Source organism: Lontra canadensis, unplaced genomic scaffold (genome assembly GCF_010015895.1).
Source record: "Lontra canadensis isolate GAN:19392208 unplaced genomic scaffold, GSC_riverotter_1.0 scaffold19, whole genome shotgun sequence".
Lineage (NCBI taxonomy): Eukaryota > Metazoa > Chordata > Mammalia > Carnivora > Mustelidae > Lontra > Lontra canadensis.
In genome coordinates, this window is record NW_022631013.1 from 25100856 (window position 1) to 25125999 (window position 25144).

General features: G+C 40.2%; 1 protein-coding gene across 8 annotated transcripts in view; it reads right to left on the reverse strand.

The window, feature by feature from the left end:
* The window catches only part of LPAR1 (lysophosphatidic acid receptor 1), a 200094-nt gene that overhangs the window by 51001 nt on the left and 123949 nt on the right, over positions 1-25144 (reverse strand). For all 8 annotated transcript variants that reach the window (XM_032860843.1, XM_032860841.1, XM_032860842.1 and 5 more), the window contains exon 3: positions 2094-2841. In XM_032860843.1, the coding sequence (XP_032716734.1) occupies positions 2094-2841 (748 nt within the window). The remainder of the gene's footprint in view (positions 1-2093; positions 2842-25144) is intronic.

A 25144-nucleotide genomic window follows, 5' to 3' on the forward strand; every position in this document is an offset into this window, starting at 1 on the left:
TCCTTCTCATATTACAATCATATACATGTCTTACTTCACCAAATTTCTTCACCTATCACCCTGATTGGAGTTTTCCATGTTCTAAAATTTCTTCCATCACACCCCTATAAAAAATGTTATTCATTCCAGAGATAGTTACACATATTCAATCCTCACAGAGGCTACTAGTTTAAACCTCAGAGGGCAACATTAATCCTGTTATTTTCATGTTTGGGGTTGGCACGGTGGTGTGGGAGAGGCATTCAGGGGCGGATCTACACCGAAGCTATTGCCCCATAAAGCCTCAAAATAATTCTCATCTAACCTGTAAAACGATCCAATGAAGCACAGAAGTTAATTTTATATGAATCATGAAAACTCACTACACACCAGAAGGTGCTACACATTGTACAAAGGGCAAAATTAAAACAAGAACTTGGTAGGTTCATAGTTTAAGATCATTGTTTACTGGTGTTTCTGTGAACTATAAGCAGCACTCGAGATGGTAATAGAAGAAGTACACCCATATGAAAAGTTTCAACCAACATTCAGAACATCAGTAAATGAACAACTATTTCAGTCGACGCAGAAGTAAAACATCTCATGTTATTTCATTTCACACAAAAATGATAATCATGGTAAACTAAGACAGGGCTTCTGTTGTGTCAGCCATTTCAAGGTTTTGTTTTTATTCTTGGAGGTCTACTAGAGGACCACAAGCAGGATACTCAGGTATGAACTCCTGGATGCATTCGCCCTTACCAAAATGGATGGGACTGATGCATTAACCAGAATGTTAGCTTAGTTAGCCATAATTAGGGCTCCCTTCTCCAGTGGCTCAGATTAATATGAGTCCCAGAGTTTCCAAGGAGCCACACAATCCAAGTTATACTCATTCAACACTGCTCTACAAATTGATGCAATGAGCATTACAGGAACTTTCCAGTGAATTTCCACGGGAAAAGATGAAATGCTCAAGATTTTTAGATATTTTCAAATGGTGATCAAACATTAATCTGAATGTAGCCTGTGGAAAAAAATGTAATTCAAGAGGGTAATTATTTAAACAAATTTTCACTGGGTGAACTTCTATTTTTTATTTAAAAAAAAAAAAAAAGATTATTTGAGAAAAAGAGTGGGGGGGGGGGTGGAGAGACGGAGAGACTGTCCCAAGCAGACTCCACACTGAGCACACAGCCCAATGCAGGGTTCGATCTCGCCACCCCGAAATGATGACCCAGACTGAAACCAAAGGTCAGCTGTTTAACCTACTGCACCACCCAGGCACCCCTCGCTGGGTGAACTTTTAAAACAGGTACTCTAAGCTCAAAAAGAAATGTTCTGTGTTTGTCTTCTTGGGTACATGGCCAGGAGTCAGCACAGGGTCTGGAACATATGAGGTACTCAGAACTATTTTCTGAGTACATATATGAATAAATATATTCCCCTGATCCTTCCCATGCATTTACATCTAAGAAAAACAACAGTGAAAGGCAGAAGTTACTAGAGTGTATGGAAAATAAAATCTTCCTCTTCACCTTGAAATATGAATTTTCCGCCACTAAAAACAGAAACTTAATGAAAACATAAGTTTCCATTAAGATGGTCACAGAAGTGCTATTTTGTGCAGCAAATCTATACAAAACCTTAGCATGTTTACCTCCATATTTGTTATTACAACTACAGAATGTGGAAGATAACTTATTTAGAAAGAGTCTCAGAAAAACAACTATATGTGAAAGCATATTCATATTATATAAAAGCACTTACTTTCTGAATATCTGTAATAAAGAGACCACAAGGCAAAAATAACATGATTTGGGCTATAAGGAAACCCTTTGAAAGCTGGTATTTTCAATACTTGATAGCTAAACTCATTAATGACCTCTTTCACATTGTATCACTTACAGCGCATCACTGAGACATTTCCCCAAAACCAATTCTGCAACTGTAGAAAGAGCTGTGTGCTGACTTCATCCTAGGCATTTGTTATAAAGTGCCTCATCCCCCTTTTAATTCCTATATGTTCATCTGCCTACCACTATTATAAATATGGTTTTATATAAAGACAATGATATTCCATAAAATAAGTTAACGGTCAAGACAAAACTTACCAAGCACAATGACCACCGTCTTCAGAAGACTCATCATGGTATCCCGATTCCGCCGGGGTCCAGAACTGTGCCGAGACATTCTCATAGTCCTCTGGCGAACATAGCCAAAGATATGCGCATAGAGAACCACCATGACGACAAAGGTCACCAAGTTGAAAATGGCCCAGAAGACTAAGTAAGAGTCACTGTAGAGGGGCGCCATGTTGGAACAATTTTCGATATCACAGATGCAGTTCCAGCCCACACTGGGTATAGCGCCCATGACAATGGCCATAGTCCAGATGACCACAATCACTACCACCACCCGCCGGTTGCTCATCCGGGTGTGGAGCTGCATGCGGAAAACCGTAATGTGCCTCTCGATTGCAATAGCCAGTAAGTTGGCCACAGATGCTGTCAGGCTGGTGTCAATGAGGCCCTGGCGGAGGAGCCACGTGCTGACAGTCAGTCTCCGAGTGTTGGGTCCTGTGTTGAACATTAGGTAGAAATAAGCCAACCCAGCAAAGAAGTCTGCAGCAGCCAGATTGGCCATTAGGTAATAAATAGGAAAATGGAAGCGGCGGTTGACATAGATTGCTACCATGACCAGTAGGTTGGCCAACATGATGAAGATACAGACAGTGATTCCAAGTCCCATCACCAGCTTGCTGACCGTGTTCCATTCTGTGGCGAGATACTTTCCACTCCGGTTATAAAAGAAGGCGATGGACTCATTGTAGAAGCACTGTGGTTCATTCATGGCTGTGAACTAAAAGAGAAAGGAAGATGAAAAAGAAAGAAGAAACCACAGATCCAAATTTAAAGATGTACAGTATGGTAAATGTGGCAAAAAAAAAAAAAAAAAAGAAAGAAAGAAAGAGAAAACCTACACACACACACAGACACAAAGGCAAAGAATCTGAAAATCTGACCCTGCATAACATTCTATATTATGTTGAAAACCCAAGGCTCTTCAGTGTCTTACTGTCCTCAAGATTAAAGACAGCTGGAATTAAATAAATGACAAGGTCTGTGCTTAGTGGTAGCAGGTCATTGAAGTCTACTAGAAAAGCCACATGGCCCAGAAATCTTGCTTAAAATACATGAGACAGATGAAAATTGAGCAGAGATTGCAATTGGAGTATTTACCGTCGTAAAACCTACATTGACCTGTTATTTAGGGAATCTGTAAACACAGTTGGTTTATAGACAGGGTATTATTGCTCCATTATTCTGCATTTCTGTTCTCACATAGTATGTTCGATCTGTGACAAACACTTTGTAATGCAAGTCCCCGCAAGGACCATCAGTACCAACATTTCAGAGAGGTCACCATGCATCAAAGCTGCTCTGCCCAAAGCCAGCATTTGCTGTTCGACATTCCTGTGGTCAACACTGTCTACCCCCATGACTCCTTATCCCCAGAATAGCATTTGTCGACCAATCTATGACGTTGGAGAACTTTTTTCTCTTCGGAGGACATAAAAAATATGTTACCTAATGTAACCTCCAATGTAATCCAAAATGTAGTTGACACTTTGACGCTGCTCTACAAAAAGTGAAGTGTACTTCAGGTTTTTCCAAAATGTGAAGTAAGGATGTTTTATTATGTGTTCTTATTTTTCAGCAATTAGATACACTCATTTATTAATTATACTCACTTGAATCCTAAAGGGGCTGAACAAGTTTGTAACATAATATAGGTAGTCAATAAAAGGATTAAAATTAGAAAATAGTAACATAAAATAGAATGTGAAAATTACACATCAAGTAGAAAAAGTGATTCTCCTGAAGCCTTGAGTTTGTGTGAGACTCCTAGAATCAGAAATTATTTAAAGACACTCACATCCTAACTTTTTATCTTTTATGTTTAACCAATGACTTAGCAAATATGACAGTTTTAACCACTATTTTTGATCCAATGTTATACTGACTATCCATAGGGTATACAAAAATTTTAATAAACACCAAACATTACAAGAGCGTAAGATGCTTATTAAATGGTTACTATTCTGACTTGACCATTTAGTCTCTCCTCCTTTAGACTTTAAGACCTTTTAGATCATGTTTCTATCATTACCCTTACCATGTATATCATTATTTATCAGCTGTCTGTTTCTTAAGGAGATCATGGCCCAAGAAAAGAGTGAAGACCTTGTCTTACACACCCTGGTAATCTTGTTTACTTTCCAAAAAGTCTCATTCATTGGCGATCTGAGAACCTGGTTTGTCATGTCCCACTCTACCCCAAATCATGCCAGTCCTCTGGCTATTTCATCTAATTTTCTTGCCTCTCAGTTTCTTGACCTCATCCCTAATGACCTTCTATTTCATTATAACTCAGCTGCCCATTCCCATGGTCACACCCTGAACTTTGTAACCACTCAGAACTATCTCCCTTTGGAAATAAATTATACACTTTAATTACTCACCACACCTGCCATTTTCCCAATTTTCTCATTTGATCCCCAATACATCAATTCTTTGAAGTCATCTATTTCCTTACGCATCCTACCTTTCCCCACTGGATACTCTCGCTATCTTCTCCCTTTCCCTATACAGCTTAGATTTCATAGTATACATTTCAACCTCTTTATTGCTAAGACAGAAATACATTCTCTCCTTGAAGATTCTGAGGTCAGATCCTTCAAAACTCAATTTTTTTTCTGGTTTTAAGAACAGTTACGCAGTAGATAATCCTTAGATGATAAAATATCCCCCAACAAAATTTGAAGCCTCATTCCATAATCATACACATTATTTTCTATAGCAAAATATATTAACATATACATTAAATTTGATAAATAAAAGTTATAAATAGCCTCACATAAATTCATTCTGAGGTATTGCCACTAAGTGAATTATGAAAAAGTCTTCAGTTTTCAGACCTTGAATATTGTAACTTCAGATAAGGAAGAAATGACCTTTCTCCTTTAGCCTACTTGCCTCACTGCCCTTCCATGACCAGTCTCTTGAAATAACACCAGTCTTGGCTGAATGCAACTGGATGTCACTTCCACATCTATACCAAGGCTTCTGAGAAACGTTCAAGAAAATTGACATATCTGGGAGATTGTTTCTGATCTAAATTCATGACATCTAACCTCAATGGAGACTTCAGGAGCACAAGGGGTTTGATTTTCCCATCATTCTCCCTCTTCTCCACAGTGGCTAATTTAAGCTTACCTAGTGTTCTCTTTGATGAAAAACAAAATCACCTATTCAAGAATCCATCCTTTCTTCCTCTTCTGTTACAATGGAAGGGATCTACCTTCCATCCAAGTGTTGTGAACTCCTACACCTGACCTCCAGCCTCAACCCAAACTGCTAATGACTTCCAGCCCTCTTCTTTAGCTCTACGTAATGTGATGTGCTCTCCCTCATCTCTGCTTCTCAGAACAGTGTTTTTTCTATCAAGATCACTTGGAGGGTTTCTAAAACATGGATTGCTGGCCAGATCCCGAAATTACTGATTCGGCAGATACAAAGTTGGTCCCCAGGTGATACTGATGCTGCCGGTCCAGAGACCACACTGTGACTCCCACTGGCCTAGAACAATCATCCCCCAGTTTTCACCTGGCTCCCTTGCTCTCATTCTTCATGCAGAAAGGAAACCATCAGTTTCCCTAGACATTCCCAAGTCTACGCAAGGTGTTTTCCGCTACAGTTCACTGCATTTATCCCACAATAACACTCAGCACACTGTATAATAATTGCTCAATTAACACGTCCTCATAATAGGCCATAAACCCTATGAGAGCCAAAATCCTAACTTTCTTGCTCATTGTTGTACAGCATTCAACTGTTAGATTAGATACTAACTATATGTTGGTTGCATTAATAAATGCCAGAAATGTTTACAAGTTTCCTCTCTGCAAAGGACATACAGTACATAAAAATATAAATTCTAACTAGAAATGCAAAACTCTCTCTTCCCTTTAGCCCCTATAACCATTTACTTTCTCTGGACAAATCCATTTTTAAATCAAACACCAAGCACACAGTATTTCATAGTGTTCCAACTTTGTAAACACCAGATCACATTTAATGACATAACTTACATGACTGTTTGAACCCCAGTTTTATCATCTGTGAAATAAGAAAACTGAGCTAGATTATTATTATCTGTATCAAGAGAATTCTGGATAAGAACTTAACATTTCATAAAAACTGCAAGCTAAATATTAAGACAGCCCAAAATATGCCTGGAATGGAAATAGTAAGGATAGAATATACCTGAGAAAAAGAGGGAATGTCAGCTGAATTGAGGGTAACAGGACTGAACTGAAAGAAGAATGAAATCTCCTCTCTTTTCATCTGCAAAAAGGAGGCCTGGAGTATAAGTGAAGGTGACCCCGACAAAGCCACCAACGGGGTAGAGTCAACCGGCTTTCTCACTTCTTCAGGACCCAAGGGACTTAGGCAGAAACCCAAATCAAGCTCAGGGAGAATCTAACTCAACTATGATTGGACTATAATACATTCAGGCAGTCATGCTTGTAACAATACAGCAAACAGAAAAAAAAAAACAATCAAATACAGTAAGACAAAAATGCAACCTCAGAGGAGAGGACCATTCTGAAGAATAGAAAATACCCACCTTGAGCAAATTTATTGGGGGAGGAGGGGAGGTTAAAAGAAAAAGATTAAGTTATAGGACATTTCTGATTTGTATTCTCAAAGTACTTTGTTAGGGTACTAGCACTGAAAACAGAACAAGCCATGGTGAACACAAAAAACAAAAATAAAAACAGTAAAAACTACATGGAGATTGTAGTTTCCTACTGCTACTGTAATAAATCACCACACAGCTTAAATACAAATTTATTACTTTGTACTCCTGGAGGTCAGAAGTCCAAAGTGGGCAAAAATCAACATGTTAGCAGAGCTGTGTTCCTTTCCAAAGGTTGCACAGTGACTTTTTCTTGTCTTTTCCAATTTCTAGAGACTGTCCACATCCTTTGGTTCTTGGCCCCCTTCCCTGAAAGCCAGCAACAGCCAATCAAGTCTTCCTCACACTGTATCATTCTTATACCTACCATTCCCATCCACTCCCCCTTTCCACATTTAGGGACCCTTGTGCTTACACTTAGACTACCCAGATAACCTAGGATCATCTCCCCATGTCAAAATCCTTAACTGAATCACATCTTGTCCAGTAAAGTAGAATATTTACAGGTTCCAGAGGTTAAGTAATGGACATCTTTGAAAACCACTATTGTGCCCACCAAAGATGAAAAACAACTTCTGAATTAAAATCAGCAATTCAAACAATGAAACAAAGTTGAAAATTCCAGAAAACATGAAATGGCAAGTTGAAGACATATTGAAGAAATTCACTCAGCACTCAGAGAAGATCAGAGATGACAAGAGTAAAAGGAAAGGAGGCATAGAGAGGGAAACATCTAGTTACTAGGAATCCAAGAAAGATCAGGACAAAGCTGAGTAAGATAGCTTGAAATGGAAGTTACTGCTTAAGAACAAAGACCTCAGATTACTGGTTTGCATTTGTGTAAATTACATAACAGAGTTAATTAAAAGCAACCAGAATTTAGATATAACTTGGTTAGATTTTGCAATCTCAAGGGTAAAGATAAAAATTCTTTAGGTATAAAAAGAAAAAACAAAAAAATAAACAAAAAGCCAACAAATCAAATACCTAGAGAAAGAGAGACAAAATAGGGTATTGCCAAGCTACTGCGACAGAAGAATTCCAAAGGACAGAACACAACCAAACCAAATCTCCATTAAATAGAGAAAATGAAGTCCATAAATTCCACAACCAACTATACTGATGTTCCCATATGAGGATAATATACAACAGTTTCAGAAATGTGGCAGGTCACAAAGAACATCATCTACACTTCCTGCCTAAAAAACACAACAGAGCAAAAGCAGTGGCAGCAAGATGCCTAAGTCACTGCTCTTCATGTGGTTCTAAAACTTAAAGCAAATATCAAAAGTAAGGCTTGACAGTGTACTTATAAAAATAACTTAATCTGGAATTAGAATCACTTTATCAAGAAGAGCCTGGACTACAATGCATTGAAATGAGGGAGAAGTATGTAAACGTTCATTTTCTCTTCTTTCTCAAGAATCAAGACGTGCTACTTCAGTCATAACGGTAATTTTCAAAAACGTTTAAAAACCACCTCATTGGGGCGCCTGGGTGGCTCAGTGGGTTAAGCCTCTGCCTCCGGCTCAGGTCATGATCTCAGGGTCCTGGGATCGAGGCCCGCATCGGGCTCTCTGCTCTGCGGGGAGCCTGCTTTCTCCTCTCTTTCTCTATGCCTGCCTCTCTGCATACTTGTGATCTCTCTCTCTCTGTTTCAAATAAATAAAAATAAAATCTTTAAAAAAAAAAACACCTCATTGAATAATTATCATATCATTCGTAAAAAATCTAGGGAAAACAAAAATATGATCAGATGGAACTCAACACTTTTAAAAAGCTTATTGTGCTGGGGCGCCTGGGTGGCTCAGTGGGTTAAAGCCTCTGCCTTTGGCTCAGGGTCATGATCCCAGGGTCCTGGAATCAAGCCCCACATCGGGCTCTCTGCTCAGTGGGGAGCCTGCTTCCCCCTCTCTCTCTGCCTGCCTCTCTGCCTACTTGTGACCTCTCTCTCTCTGTCAAATAAATAAAAATCTTAAAAAAAAAAAAAGTTTATTGTGCTAAATCCAAATCACTACAGTCAGAAATTTCTCTGTAATCAGAGAAGTTGCAGAATTCTGCAACGCCCAAGGAACAAAGATGTAAATAAAACAGGATTATTTTATTCCGAAAATATTGTCCTTGATGCTAAAAAGAGAAGTCCCCATTTCATGCCCTTTTCACATCCACCAATTACATCTCAGGCTGATGGGGTGGAGGGAGGCCTCTTGGCTGCCCTGCACAGCAGATGTTCCCAATCTGAGACGTTTACCTCACCCTGTCATGTGATCTCGAAAGAAGTCATAACAATTCCACCAAGCCTGAACGCTAAGGAGCCACATACGGTGTTCATCTTCACTATGCACCTCATTGACTTGTTCACACACTCACAGACATTCAGAGAATGCCAGGTAGGGGTGGGGCACTGCACGGCACTATGGCTTACAGGGGTACCGAAATGATAACCCTGGTGCCTGCTACACATCCCCTCACAGTCCACACAATGTGACTTTTTAAGACAATAATGTAGTCATTTCCACCTGTAGCCAGGTGGAAAAGAGAACACATGGCACAAGCTCTCAGACTGGTAATCAACCCTTTGTGATTTAGTAACTATTTAGATAAAAAGTGTGTATGCAACTCACATTCTAAAAGGGAGATTTCACTCTACACTAGATAAAGGACCAGTCGTAAGATATACATGAAGCTTAGTTTCCCATTTCTGCTGAAGTAAAACAATGGAGTGAATGCTTCTCCCTGATTCTGACGCTGGGGAGAGCTAACTCGTCTTCAGTAAGCCCCGTTAACTGCCCAGATTGGTGATTCTCTTATTTACAAAGCAAGGTATGAATGCTAAGGCCCCTGAATTCAAGTTCCTCAATCTAAAATAATCAGGCCTTCTACACATTTCTTCCCCCTTCCAAAAAAAGAAAGAAAGAAAGAGAGGGAGAAGGGAGGGAGGGAGGAAGAATCAGAAAAGAGCACAGAATTAAATGCCATCTTTATGAAGAAAAATAATTCTCACCCCATTTAGAGCCTCAACTTAGAAACCAAAAAGTGAAAGGATCTGCCACTAGAACTAGAAAATGGGCCACAAAACAATGCTGACAGAAACAAAAAATGTGTGAAAGCTATAATTTGGGGAGGGGGTGCGGATGGTGAGGGAGAGAATCTCAAGCAGGTTCCACGTTCAGAGCAGAGCCCTACGTGGGCCGTGATCTCATGACCCTGAGATCATGACCTGAGCCTAAATCATGAGCCAGATGCTTAACTGACTGAATCACACCTGCACTCCTGAAAGCTAGAATTATTACCAAGGTACAGAACAGGCCAACTATAAGATTTTTGAAAGTTTACCTGAAAGGGTACATAAAATGCTATTTCTTATAAAGTAACAATGTACATGAAAAGAGATGTACCTATGTAAAGAAAAACCATTGAAAGCAAATTGCACCCCAGTAAAAATACTCTGTATCTGTTATAGCCCCTTGCAAGGGGCAGAGATAAAGCGGGGAATATTATACTCATCAAATTTCCAACAAGAAAATGCAGAGTTGGTCCTAAGAGGAAGGAATTTTTTTTAAAAATTAATAAAAGGATTCAGAGGTTATGGAGAAAATATAATACTCTTTTCAATTCATTATTGAGTTAAAAGGGAACCACAAGCCAAGGCGACAGGCAGCCCCAGTAGCACACTGTCAGATTACGGAGACAGGGCATTCAATATTACTGGGGGAAAAAGGAGTCCTGAGCCTTGACGGAGGCAGTGAGCTAAAACTAAGAACAATCACTAAGCTAGAAGGCTTGAAGATCCCTTATCAGTAAAAGAGTGCAGGGGTGTGTGTGTATAATCTACCCACTTGCACTGGGGAAAACAAGGAAGTCTGTCTGTCTCAGCTTAGGCTCCAGGCTAGGAAACAGATAAAAAGTCTCCCTTCTGAGTCATGACCCCAAGCCTATAAATCACATATAGTTGTGATCTGAAGTTCAACTACCTGCCAAGTCTTGTGAAGTCACAGGAGAATGACCACAAACCATGGTCCTGGGGGTGCGATATCCCCACCCCCTTCCTCCTGCTGCACATTTGCCTGGCACTAGCAAGCAGCAAACCTCTCTGGAAGGCCAGACCTGAGGGCAGCCAAACCAAAGACAAACTCATCACCAAAAGAACAAGGACACACGAGGAATACCACATGTGAGAACCAGCAGAACAGTCCACAGCAGGATTAGTCCCAAGCATAGCAGATTAAAGATTATCAGAATATCAGATTTAACATGCATATCTGACATCCAGTCTAAAGATGATCTTCTTCCCCTGATGCAAGCTTTCCTTCCAATGCCTCTGCTCCCATCCTATGTGTTACTGCCGCTCAGCATTCTACTTCCATTTGTTTTTAAACCTACCTAAAATACTTGATATCACTGGGTTTTTTTTTTTTTTTTAAGATTTATTTTAGAGAGAGAGAGCACACAAGCAGGGGGAGGGGAGGGAGGAGGAGAGATAGTCCCAAGCAGACTCTATGCTGACTGTGGAGTCCAATATGGGGTTCCATCTCACGACCCCAAGATCATGACCTGAGCTAAAACCAAGAGTTGATGCTTAACTAAGCCACCAGGCACCCCTCCTGTTTTGGTTCTATATTTTCAAAGTCTATTTGGCTATCTTTGTATGAAGCCAGCCTAACTGTTATAAGAACAAACAAGGAAACTAAGAGCAAAAGAAATTATTAGTCAATATTTTTTAGGAATATAAATAAGAGCTTCTAAATACATTATATATTCCTAATGTATATTAGACATTCATGTATTTATATATTATAGTGATATTAGAACATACATATAATTATATATCATATATAATATAAAAATATAATTTTATAATTCAAGAATAAATAGGGTTTAATCCAGAATGCAAAGATGATCTAACATTTAAGTATCTAATAATACAATCCACCACACAAATTCAAGGAAAGAAAAAAAGCCAATGATTATCTCAACAGACATGAGAAGAATGTATTTGGCAAACTGTAGTGCCTTTTCATGATAATATGGCAATGTAGAATTAGAAGGGAGCTTCTTTAGCTTGATAAAAGATGCATGGCAATTGTTGCTGTTGATGGAAGTATTCCCTTCCAGAAATGAGGGGCACCTGGGTGGCTCAGTGGGTTAAAGCCTCTGCCTTCGGCTCGGGTCGTGATCCCAGGGTCCTGGGATCGAGCCCTGCATCAGGCTCTCTGCTCAGCAGGGAGCCTGCTCCCTTCCTCTCTCTCTGCCTGCCTCTCTGCCTACTTGTGATCTCTCTGTCAAATAAATAAATAAAATCTTAAAAAACAAATAAATAAAAACAGAAATGAAACAAATTAACAAATGCTTTTTTAGCATGTATTGGTGGTCATAGCCAAACAGTAAGAACAAAAAACAAAAAGAATTAGAAAAGAAAAACTTATTGTTTTTCACAAATGAGATAATCAGTTACATAGAAAATGCAAAGATGACTGTATGATAGGGCTTAGCCAATTTGTTAGATTAAACATCAAGTCACATGAATCAGCTGTGTTTTTACAAACACCAGAAAAAGTATTTTTTTCATTATTTTAAGAACTCATTTACAAGAACAAAATCTCTAATGTACCTAAGAATAAGTCTAAATATTCAAAACTTACAAGTAAACCTAAACAGAGAAAATATTTTATGGCCAGAGAAAGATTTTAAGATGTCAATATTCCTGCTATTAATATATCAATTCAGTACAATAAAATGAAAAATCCCAAAGGGTTCATCACGGTGCTTGACAGTTTCCCTGAACATTGACATGGAGGTATACAAGAATCAGAATACCCAGGTAACTTGGAAGACAAGTTGTCCTATAAGATGCACCACATTTTTAAAGTCATAGTAGTTAAGACATTGTCACAGAAAATCATGAATGGCCCAATGGAATAGCGAGCCAGAAATTTCATAAGAGACATGCTTTACCCATCAATGGAGAAAATGGTGTAACTGTTCCTCTATATGAAAAAATAAAATAAATTGATTACGCCACATACACAGAAATCAATTTCAGGTAATATAAAGACATGTGCGAAAAATAATAAATCTCTAAAACTTTTAGAAGAAACAAAGACCTATGTTTATAACCCATAAACAGATTTTTCCAAACAAGGCCAAAACATTGACAAAATACGACTAATTAGAAACCCGAGACTTCTATGCTGCGAAGAACTTATAATTAGCAAAAAGAAAAGCCGAAGACTAGAAGAAATTCTGGCAATGTCCACAAAAAAGACTTACAGAGAAATGTACAAAACAAACAATCCAATAATAGAACAGGCAGAGCTAAGGAGAGGTAATTCACAGAAGAGGAAACCTTAATGGCCAATAATCACACAAAAAGGTAATTGGTCTTCAAGGAATCAGAAAAAGTTACATACAAAGTGCAGTCAGATGCAACTTAGGTCCATCAGGCTGGCAAAAATTAACACGTGTGAAAACATCAAGAGTTGTCAGTGGGAGTAAAATTTAGTACAACTGCTTTGAAAAAGTTTGGCAGGAGCCACTCAAGTTGGACATGTTCCTACACGTGACTGAGAGATTCTAATCCTAGAAAAAACTCACACATGTGCCTAAGGAGGCACGCGCAAGACTTTTCATTGTTACTCTCTTCTTTAACATTGAAATACGAGGATGCCTGGGTGGCTCAGTGGGTTAAGCCTCTTCAGCTCAGAGCATGATCCCAGGGTCCCAGGATCGAGCCCCACATCAGGCTCCCTGTTCAACGGGAAGCCTGCTTCTCCCTCTCCCTGCCCCCAGCTTGTGTTCCCTCTCTTCTTGTCTTCTTTCTGTCAATCTCTTAGATAAATAAAATAAACACATTGAAATATCAGAAGCAACATAAATACCCACCAAGTGGAGAATGGGTAAGTTATAATCTGGACAGAAAGGTATGCTATGGAGCAGTCAGAATGAACAAAGAGAGCTTTATGTATGCTGATGACTAAAGCGGTGGGTGCACCACACCATTCTTGGGAAGCATTTCTTGCAGAAATACTAAATATCGTTTGTGTTTTCCCACGTATGTATATATATCCACCAACACACGCAGGGAGATGACAAATCTCCAGGTCAGACATGAGCCAAGAGGGAGGTTCATTAAACTAGCAAAGACTACAAGGGTTTTCAACTTTATCTGTAATTATTTGTTTCATTTATTCAAGACCCAAAGATTTTGAAGGGATTACACCAAAATGTTTAAAATTTTACAAGGCTGGGTAACAGATCTACCACTGTATTGTAACAGTCTCTACACTTTTCTGTAGACTTGACATATTAAAAACAACAACAACAATAATAAAAACCACACAGGGGTGCCTGGGTGGCTCAGTTGGTTGACTGCCTCCAGTAATAATCCTGGAGTCCCTAAATCGAGTCCCGCATCAGGCTCCCTGCTCGGTGGGGAGTCTGATTTTTCCCTCTGCCCCTCCCCCACTCTCCTGCTCTTTCTCTCGTTCTCTTTCAAATAAATAAATAAAATCTTAAAAAAAAAAAAACCAAAAACACGCACAGCTAATGGAGTTGGGAGTCACAGCAAATGGGTTGCATTGTCAATTTAAAAGGGCTCGGGAAGAAGGAGAGGGAAGGGTAGCAGCAAGCCTAACAGTGTGATTAAAGAGTAACAACACCTGGATACGGGATGATACTTCACCTTCAATTGCCCATTTCCTGGGAGACAGCAAGGGGAATGGGAGGCGCCACCACAGATTTATAGCGGCTGGGAACTTATATTAGACTCAGCGAAACCGGAGTTCAAATGCCAATTATATAACACTCCACTCTCAGTGCTCCGTTTCCTCAACTGCAAAAACGGAGAGAAAAACACCACCCACTTTGAAAGATGGAGTACTTATTACTCAGTCTCTGTGAGATCCCTTCTCTGGAAACTTTTGAATTCAGTAACCCAGAGAGCTTGACATTCATAAATCAATGACCACCTCCAAACACAATGTTCTTGAACTCACAGATGAAAACAGTATGTCATTCATCCATGAAGAAAATGAAAAATTATTTTCCATTAGCCCCTCTTTTTCATAGTCTGACAGTAGAATGTTTCCTTATTATCTTGTTCCAATTTGTTTTTTTTTCTTTACAGCGATACGGGTGTGGACTGGTGTCTATTTCTCCTGATGCTTTATCTATCCCCACACAAATACCTCACTGCCTTATTCATTTTAACTTTATTATAAATTCTGGTATCTGGAAAAGCACTTTTTTCCCATCTAGTTTTTAAGATTTTATCAGCTTTTTGACCTTTTAAATTTATTTTTTTAAAGATTTTGTTTGATTTGACAGAGATCACAAGTAGGCAGAGAAGCAGAGAGAGAGAGAGAGGAGGAAGCAGGCTCCCCGCTAAGCAGAAAGCCCGATGTGGGGCTCGATCCCAGGACCCCAGGATCACGACCCAAGCCGAAGGCAGAGGCTTTAACCCACTGAGCCACCCAGGCACCCCTGACCTTTTATATTTTTATACAAGTGTTAGAACTCGTGAGGTTTCCAAACAAATTTAGTATTTTATTGTGATCACATTCAATCTACAAAATGCATTTGCAATGAACTGACATCAAATCAATGAGTCTTACAATCTACTGACACAGCACCTATACAAGTCTTCTCGAAGGTCTATGAAACTTTGATAAGTAATCTGAAAGAGCTCTTACATCTATTTTATTATTATTCTTAGGTGCTTAATACTTTTCACATACTTTCTTAGGTGCTTAATACTTTTCACATACTTACACGTTGCTTGTCTGGATAATTTTCTCAACTAACAGTGGTTTCTTTTATTACTGAGATATAACTGATAAATAATATTAGTTTCAGGTGCTCAGTTTTTAAAAATAAGATTATTTACCTATTTAAATTTTTATATTCTACCACCTACAAATATGTACTCTTTTATTCCTACAGAGCTCATCTGCTTTTTTTTTCTGTAATACAGAAAGCAATAAAACGTGCATCCAAAAGCAGCAGCACTCACTACTTTATTGGCTTTTTAATGATTTTTAAGGAAAATATGCAAAAAAGTTCTAAGAATAAGTGTATATTCCTGATACATCATCTGAAAAAGCTAAACATCACAGTGTAACTACAACCATAATCCTCACAGATTCCCCATCATGCCTCCTTGTTTCTTCCACCTTTTCTTGCTCCACTATCAAGGAACTGAATTCCCATCTGCAAGCTCAGTGTCATCCTAGTTTTCCAAGCTCATCCTGAATGAAACAATGGCCGATGAGCAGCTGAGTCTCCACCCTGATGAGTCTCACAGAGGTAGGAAGATCTTTGCCTGACCATGACTGCAGAATCCTGAGTCCCCACCGGTCACCCACTCAATCCAGCATGTCAGAGATAAACCCAGAACACAAGGCATAGGGCTGGGGTTCTTCCGGGCCCTCCCCTCCACTGTTTTTTCCAGATTTCTTTGGTAACCTGATCGACTACAATTAAGGTCATGCTAGACAGAGTTTCAGAGTATGCAAAGCCCTTAGAGTTGGGGCTCAAAGCTGATTGTGGATGAACAGATCTTCTTTCCAGGCCTCAACTAAGCCTCCAAAACTTAACCATGCTGGCTGGTGGGGGTTCAACTAAGTGCAAATATTGAGACATCAGGAAGCTACCTAGTTCAACCATGTCCTATCCCTCCTTTCTCTGAGACTGGAGGTTCTTGCTTCCAAAGTGGGTCTGAATCATTGAAAGTCACTTTACTTCCAACTTAACCTTTCAAGAACTCAATCTATTCCATGACTCTTTCACAAATTTTCTGTCTTAGACGCTAAGGTGAAGGTAACAATACACTTCTTTCCCAGCCTGTGCCTGCCTAGGATTACCGTTTATGAAGTGGGATAAGTTTAACTGAAGGGCAGTTCTTAAGGGATGCTGTGCAATTATGAAACAGCAGTATCATCACAGACAGGGGATGGAGGCTGATTCTTTAAATGACAGTCTTCTTATAGCAAGGTACGGTTCTCCAAAGACAGAAATCTGGACTCTGTGATTATGCTCTCCTCCACTGGGAAACGCAGCAGGGCCCAGCCCCACCTTAGTGTCTATTCCTGGAAAAGCTGCAGTGAAAGTTCAAAGAAAAATAGTGGGAGAAGCTAGGCAGGCGAAAAGGAAACTAGGCAAACAGCATCAGAATGGGCAGAAGAGTGAGAAAAACACATCCCTTTTGAAGGCTATAGAGGAAGCTCCATTAATCATTAAAGACTAATTAGAAAGAAAATATTGGAAAGAAAAAGCAGCAAACACGAAAGGTCTTTGTACCCAGATATCTTCACTGTATGAATAGAAAAGTCAAAATGTGCCCTCATATAGATGAATGGATAAAGAAGATGTGGTGTGTATAGAATATTACTTGGCCATAAAAAGGAATGAAATCTTGCCATGTGCAACAATGTGGATGGACTCAGAGGGTATTATGCTAAGTGAAATAATTCAGAGAAAGAAATTCTGTATGATTTCATTCATATGTGGAATTTAAGAAACAAAACAAATGAGCAAAAGAAAAAAAGAGAGAGACACACATACACACCAAGAAACCAGAGGGGAGGTGGGTGGGGGGATGGGGGAAATCGATGATGGGGATGAAGGAGTGTACTTGTCAAGATGAGCACTGAGTAATGGACACAACTGTTGAATCACTATACTGGACACTACAGTGTACACTATTATACACTATATTATACACCTGAAACTAATATAACACTATATGTTAACTATAATAGAATTAAAGTTCAAAACTTACTAAATGGGTATAATTGTTAAACATTTCCTAGACCCATTCTAAGTAAAATCACGTGGCCTCAGGGCTCCCAGCTGGTTCAGTCCCTGTGGCATGCAACTCTTGGATTGTGAGTATAAGCCCACGCTGGATGTGGAGTTTACTTAACGAAAATAAATAAATAGGGAAGCCTGGGTGGCTGAGCCGATTAAGTGTCTGCCTTCAGCTCGGGTCAAGATCCTGGGGTCCTGGCATTGAGTCCTGCATTGGGCTCCCTATTCAATAGGGAGCCTGCTTCTCCCTCTTCCTGCTGCTCCCCCTGTTTGTGCTCTCTCTCTCTCTCTCTCACCCTCTCCCTCTCTGGCAAATAAATGAATAAAATCTTAAAAGAAAAAAAAAAGAAATACATAAAATCTTTTTAAAAAAATCACATGATCCTGGGCACCTGGGTGGCTCAGTGGGTTAAGCCTCTGCCTTCGGCTCGGGTCATGATCTCAGGGTCCTGGGATCGAGCCCCACAACAGGCTCTCTGCTCAGCAGGGAGCCTGCTTCTCTCTCTCTCTCTGCCTGCCTCTCTGCCTACTTGTGATCTCTCTCTGTCAAATAAATAAATAAATAAATAAAAACCCTTTTTTAAAAATCACACGACTTTTTGTCACGTGAGATAATTAACTCCCTATCCCTCTTCCCCCACCTTTATTTTATGTAAGTTGGTTTGGAGGGGGAAAGAAAATGTGCCCTCATATTATGAAATAAAATATCCTCTCAAGCTTTATCTGAGCTTATAAACACAAAAAAGAGCAGAGATGAATTTAAATTTCAATATAAGCACAAGTTTTAACCTCTAAGAGAAATGTGGCTCAAGACAGAGTAAGTTGGAAATCTAAGTGTTTATCTACGCATGCATTTGTTCCTGGCAATAGGCTGGAGTTTTCCGTACTGTTTATCTAACTTGGCTTTCCTCTGATGGATATCTGGCATACTACATAAGCACATCATATACACAGACCATTTGTAGAGGTAACCACCATCTCCCTGTAAAGAATTCTCAGAATAATTATGGGGGGGGAAGGAAGGAAATAATATAGGTCACATATCTAACTAAGGGGCTGATAGTGTACTTAACAGATATTTTGCCATTTAAACAGATAAAGGACTTCACAGATATTTTGCCATTTAAACTTAGGAGCACCGTGTATATTACTTGAATTTTAGAGATTAAAAGAAATAAAACTAAAAGAGATACTTATATTAAAACATGCCGTAGTGGGGCGCCTGGGTGGCTCAGTGGGTTAAGCCTCTGCCTTCGGCTCAGGTCATGACCTTAGGGTCCTGGGATGGAGCCCCAAATCGGGCTCTGTGCTCAGCAGGGAGCCTGCTTCCTCCTCTCTCTCTGCCTGCCTCTCTGCCTACTTGTGATCTCTCTCTGTCAAATAAATAAATAAAATCTTAAAAAAAAAAAAAAGAAAAAACACGCCGTAGCTATGAGATTTGACCTAAAATTCACCTGTATCTCAGGAACTCTTTTTTCTCAATTCCATGTTAGATGAAGCCAGACCACACCATGTCTTCACTGTGTGGCACTGGAAATATATTTCAAATTCCAATATTTACATTTTAGTCTAAAAGCCCTATCCAGCTGTCTGTGATCCCTTAGAGACTGAAAATTTAACAATTACAATCACTCTTTTACTTTGGAGCCTTCAGTGTATGTCCCATTTTTTTTTTTTAAAGACTCTTTGTTTTTTTTAAAGACTTTATTTATTTGACAGGGAGAGAGATCACAAGTAGGTAGAGAGGCAGGCAGAGAGAGAGAGGAGGAAGCAGTTTCCCGCTGAGCAGAGAGGCCGAGGTGTGGCTCGATCCCAGGACTCTGAGATTATGACCCAATCCAAAGGCAGAGGCTTAAACCACTGAGCCACCTAGGTGCCCCCATTTCATTTTTTCTTATTCTTCAGTGGTGAAATATTCTGATTCATATATCAATCTACCTCCCACCTAGAGAATAAAGGAAGGAAACGGAACTGCCTTTTAAACCTTAAAAAGTGATGGAATAGTCTTAGAGAAAACGGATCTATCAATGTGTTTAAAAGATAACACGACTGCAAAACCACTTTTTAGAAGAGCAACTGGGGATATCTGAATATGGAGGAGTATAAAAAAACATTAAGGAGTTGTTTAAAATTTTGTTAAATGTGATAACGGTACTGTGGTTATAGACATGAATAATTTTTAGAGATGCACACCGATGTACAAAGGTCGAGGTGAGAGGACACAATGTCAAACATTGGCTTTACAATGGTTCATCTCCCCAAATGAGAGGAAGTGAAACAAGCACGGTAAAATACTAAGAACTGTTAAATCTAGGTAATGGCTCTACTGGGATTTGTTATACTATTCTTTTTTTTTTTTTTTTAAGATTTTATATATTTATTTGACAGATAGAGATCACAAGTAGATGGAGAGGCAGGCAAAGAGAGAGAGGAGGAAGCAGGTTCCCTGCTGAGCAGAGAGGCCAATGCGGGGCTCAATCCCAGAACCCTGAGATCATGACCTGAGCCGAACGCAGAGGCTTTAACCCACTGAGCCACCCAGGCGCCCCTGTTATACTATTCTTTTTTGGTTTTGTGAATGTTTGAAAAACTGCCATCATAAAAAGTTCTAAAAAACTTTAGTTTCAAAACTTTTCTTTCAATGGCAAAAAATGCAACCCACTTAATATGGAATTCAAGTGCTTTAATCCAAAAGTATCCAGTCTCTAACATCAGAAATGAAACCTCTAGAACATACATTTTGGAAATATGATGGATTTTGTTAGAGGAACCTATTGGGTAATGTTCAAAAACACCTGTCTTCCAAGAGACAAGTAGAGACCTACTTGTGTTCCATGAAAACACTGGGTATCTACTAGTCCCTATCTACCCAAACTCATGTCTTTAAAGAAAGCTACAGGAAATCACTTGGAGGGATCAAAATATCTTTGTTTCCCAGGCTTAAAACCAAGATAGCCACTTCACAAATGACAGAATGAAGTACCTTGTAAAATGCGGCTAGAAGAGAGTCCTCCCTTATTGGAATCCCAGGGAGCGGGATTGGAATACCGTTGAAATTCTCCACATCAGTCCTGGGATTGAGATAGGCCAAACTGTTCATGCATGTAGTGAACCACTCAGCGCTTCCAATCAAAAGGAAAATAAAACTTCGAATCCATCCTCTACCCACGGTCATTGGATGCAACTCAATTAAAGCAATGCTAACCAGAATTCCAGAAACAGAAACCGGCCATTAAGAATGGCAAGATTTTTTTTTTAATTTCCTACCCCACCCCAAGCTCATATCTGCAGGATATGAACACATTAATTTAACCTAATGGTGAACGTGTTCCCGTCTGCAAACATTTCCCTAAAGGTTTCCTTGGGCAAGGAACTCTTTATCGAGGCCTAGACTAACACAGGAGTATCTTAGCTACACACGGTCTTCCTGCTGCTACTAGCCTGGTTTCGCTGCAGTATTTATCTCGCTTCGTAAGAACAAGGTGCTTTCTCAACAGGAGAAAACAAAAATCCACCCCACAGTCTAGTCAGGGGCAAAGCAGGGAATACAAACTTGTCCCACTTCAAAGCACAAGGCCTATCTGTCACTAACTAAACAGCAACCCCAGCCCAAGTGACAAAGGAAGCTTTCTTCCCTATTATTGTTTGAAACAATTACAGGCTATTTGTTCATATTAATTAGCTTATATCTAGTATTAGGCAGCCTTGATTAGAAAAATGCTCTTTGTTACCAAATGAATAGAGGAAAACAAAACCAAAAGCTTTTTTTTTTTTTGCAATTTTTTTTTTTTTTTTTTTTTGCCTTAGAAAAGGTTTGTCAGGATTCTCACACTCGAAGGTGGGTTTATCTTTACATAGGTCCCTGAATTCAGTCTAAAAGAACGCAAGTGGATATGCCAGACGATACCAGGCTAGACTGATGGAAGGAATTGCTCATTTCGCCTTGTCTGAGGAGACGGTGTATTTCAACTACTTTCACCTTCTCTAAACCTGGAGAAACCTGGGAGAGTAGACATCCATACAGACTCTTGAGCGAGGGCAAGTCAGCCTGGGATTAAAATCTGACAGCACAAATTACATGTGAAGAACGGATGTACAGATCATCAGAAGGCATGTCGTTGACCAGAGGACCTGGGAACAAAGTGACCCAGGGACGTGCAGCTCTCCAGGAGCATAAGCTCCCTCTCCCTGGGACTTAAGCTGATAGTTTACTGCTGACTCCTTCCAGGTGGACTTGGGTTCCTCCAACAATCCGAGGCTGCTTGTTCCCAGCACATGCTAAGAATAATGGGACTTGCTACCCTCATTGAGATTAATTAATGAACTTGTTCAATAGAACTATCAAAAGTCAGGGTCTGAAGCCAGCCCCATGACTCCAAAGCTACACACGCTTCAAGACTAATGTTTAATTCTTCCATGTAGCTTTCGACCTTGTAACCTAACCCATCTCCCTCCTCTACAACCAGAAGTATGCTGATAAATACCTAACAATGGGCCCTTAAGAGTCAGGGACTGTGTTTGCCAATTTCCCTGGTTAAAGACTCCACCCCGGCTGAGTGCAAGCTACAAGCATGAAGTCAGCTGGCTTGCACGGTTCCTGAAAATGTTAACAATCAGATCTCAGGAGCTGGCAGAGCTGGCTTGAGCACATCTGTGCTTACCACCTCACACCCCAGCAGACGGCAGCCATCCTGAACGGACCCCCAAATGCTGGGCTCTCGCTCTCCCCTTGGGACATTCAACATTCACACGTGCTCCTTCTCCTCCCTTGTCAAAGTGAGGACACATCAGCTCCCAGCCTGGCGGTCCTCCTTCCAGAAGCCTTCCCTGATCCTGCAGATCTTTCCTGGCTGCTTTACTTTTCTCCTAAAGTCCCCATACTTCTATCCTAGCGGGTGTGACATTGGTCTCTAATATTTTGTTTCCCCGTCTGCACATTTCCCACTACATTTCTAAACCCTGCAGGGCAAAAGCCTTGTTTCTTTTATTTATTCTTGGACTCCCCAGGCCTGCCCACAGTGAGCGTGCTCAACACTATTAACTAAAGTGTACTGAGCACTCGGTGCCAGACTTTGTTCTAAGTTTCAGACATATTATCTCATTTCATCCTTAAAACAATCCTATGAAGCTGGCTCTGTAATTTTTATGTGCATTTTGCAGGTAAGGAAGCACCTCACAGGGCAGAAACCTTTCTCCCACCCCCACAGGCTCAGGCAGTAAACGCTGAGCCAGGATTTAAACCCCAGGATTTAAACCCAGGGAGAGCCCTTGAACATCTATCCCAGGGTTTGACTTTTTGCACCCCCACCGTGGTAATTCTCAACAAGAAAACTCACTATATTTAAATTCTCTCCAATGAGAGAAATTAAATATTAAGGGACAGGATGTCATCAGGTAGGGTTAAACTTTAGAACGGCTTTTTCTGTCTCCCAAGATCCAATTTTTGCACTCTGGGGGAAAACATCATCCCCACTGACAATGTATGTTCTAGACTTTTCACTATGCGCTTACATTAATGTATCCTACAGTTGTCCCTAAAAACATACGATCTTGGTTTACGGTTTGAATGATACCTTCCTGAATGAGTCTGCATTTTACTTTCTTTTTCCTCCGTCAGGTATCTTAGGGAGACAGAACTGTGTTGAGATATGTACTTACCATTTTTCTAATTGCTTCATGGTACTTAAATCATACCAGCATGCCTGAATTGTCGCTCTGCTATCATATATTCAGAAAGTTTTGTACTTCTTGGCCTTCAACTAATGCTTCAGTGAATAAATATCTTAATGCAAGTCTCCCTGGGCTCATCTACAAGTGTTTTTCTAATGCAGTTACTGAGATGGGAAGAGGGTATATGGAAAGGGATAGAATTTTAATAGATGCTATCAAATTACTCTCCAGAGTGACTGTACCAATTTACCTTCCCACAGAGGATTTACAAGAGCCCATATTTTCCCCCAGTGTTTGTATTCAATACAAAATCTTTCTACCTTGGGTGGTGTTAAACATTTTAATTAAATGAGTCACTGAGAAATACTACTCTGGCTTACCAGCTGATAGTAGCTTGTGTAAGAGCAAAAAGGTGTGCAGATAAGATGCTCCTCTGGGAGATGCTGACGGAAGCAACAGCAAGACAGAGGGGCTGAAATCCTTGCCCAGAAAACCGGAGCTAGGGCCTACCTCACTTCACCAGAGGCTCAGAATGGCTGCTGCATGGGGACCGCCACAGCAGACTCTGACAGGGCGACCTCGGGTAACGGGTGCTCGGTCTCACCACACACTTACAAGGTCTCTGCAGCACTAAAAACCCGACTGAGGGGAATGGAAACCAAACAGCCCAAGTCAATGAAATGCTGGAAAAGCAAGATTCATTTACCAGAAAGAGAAATACACATGATGGTGGTAACAATAAACTTTGTGGAAAATATCAAATGCTTTAAAATCTTAGATAACAGGAGGACTTTATCCAGATGACAAATTCCAAGGTCTTTTTTTTAGAAGAGACAAAAATCACTTATATATACATGAAGTAAAAATGCTCTCTGCCCTCTCCCCACCCCCCGCCCCCGGCTTCTTGGCTCTTCCCTCCACATATCCCTTACTTGAAATACGTACAGAACCCAGTGGCCTGGAAAACAATACAGAACCAAAAAAGGTGTGGAAAAACATTCTGTATCACCAAGATTTAAACTTCAAACAAAATGGTTCTTTTTTCAAAGGTATACTTTTTTCTTAACCTTGGCTTAAAAATGATTATCATGAATGAGATGGGGAAGGCCACACTCTAAAAGGAGGGGTGGAAGACGATGGAAGAGCAGATGGGAAACTAATTGTTGAGCCCCTGCTATGTGCTCCACATATATGCTATCACTTAATCCAGAGAACCATCCCGCAAAGTAGGGTGGCATGAGGAGAGGTCGAAGCTGAGCGAGGTCAGCATGACCAAGGCCATCCAACCATCGGGATGTGACTTCAGGCCCAACACTCGCAAAGGCTGTTTCCCCACTACACCACACTGCCAGTTAAAACGGAAAGGGTCCAATGACTACTCTAATAGATCAGACTGTAAAATAATCTGCAGGCAATGTTCTTGCCACGTGACTGCTGTTCACTGGACAGGAAAAATAACGCATGACTACGGTTCACAAGTTTCGGGAGAGGCCTCTTCTTTGCAAAGCTCCTAGAACAGGTCAAGGCAAAACAGTAATTAGAGGAAGCAGACAATGAGACTGCATTCAGAAAACTTCTAAGATGAGATCTGGCCTGAGCTATTTCACTGAAACCCTAAAAAAAGCCAAGAGAGGGAAAGCATCAGGATTGACCTTCAACTGTCTTGACTGGGATGCCTCTAGGAACAGACAGACATTCAAAGCACTGAAAACGAAAACCCCTCCACACAGAGGGTGGTCCTCTGTCATCACCTGCTCATTGTTCCAGCTGCTTCGAACTCAACAGCACCTCCCCCACAAAAGCACCATTATCCAAATGCCCACCAAATGATCATTACAAGGTTTCATACCGTCCCTAGAGTCAGACGCACCTTCTGAAACTCAATTTAAATATCTGGTGCAATCAAGATCAGTGCAAACTTACG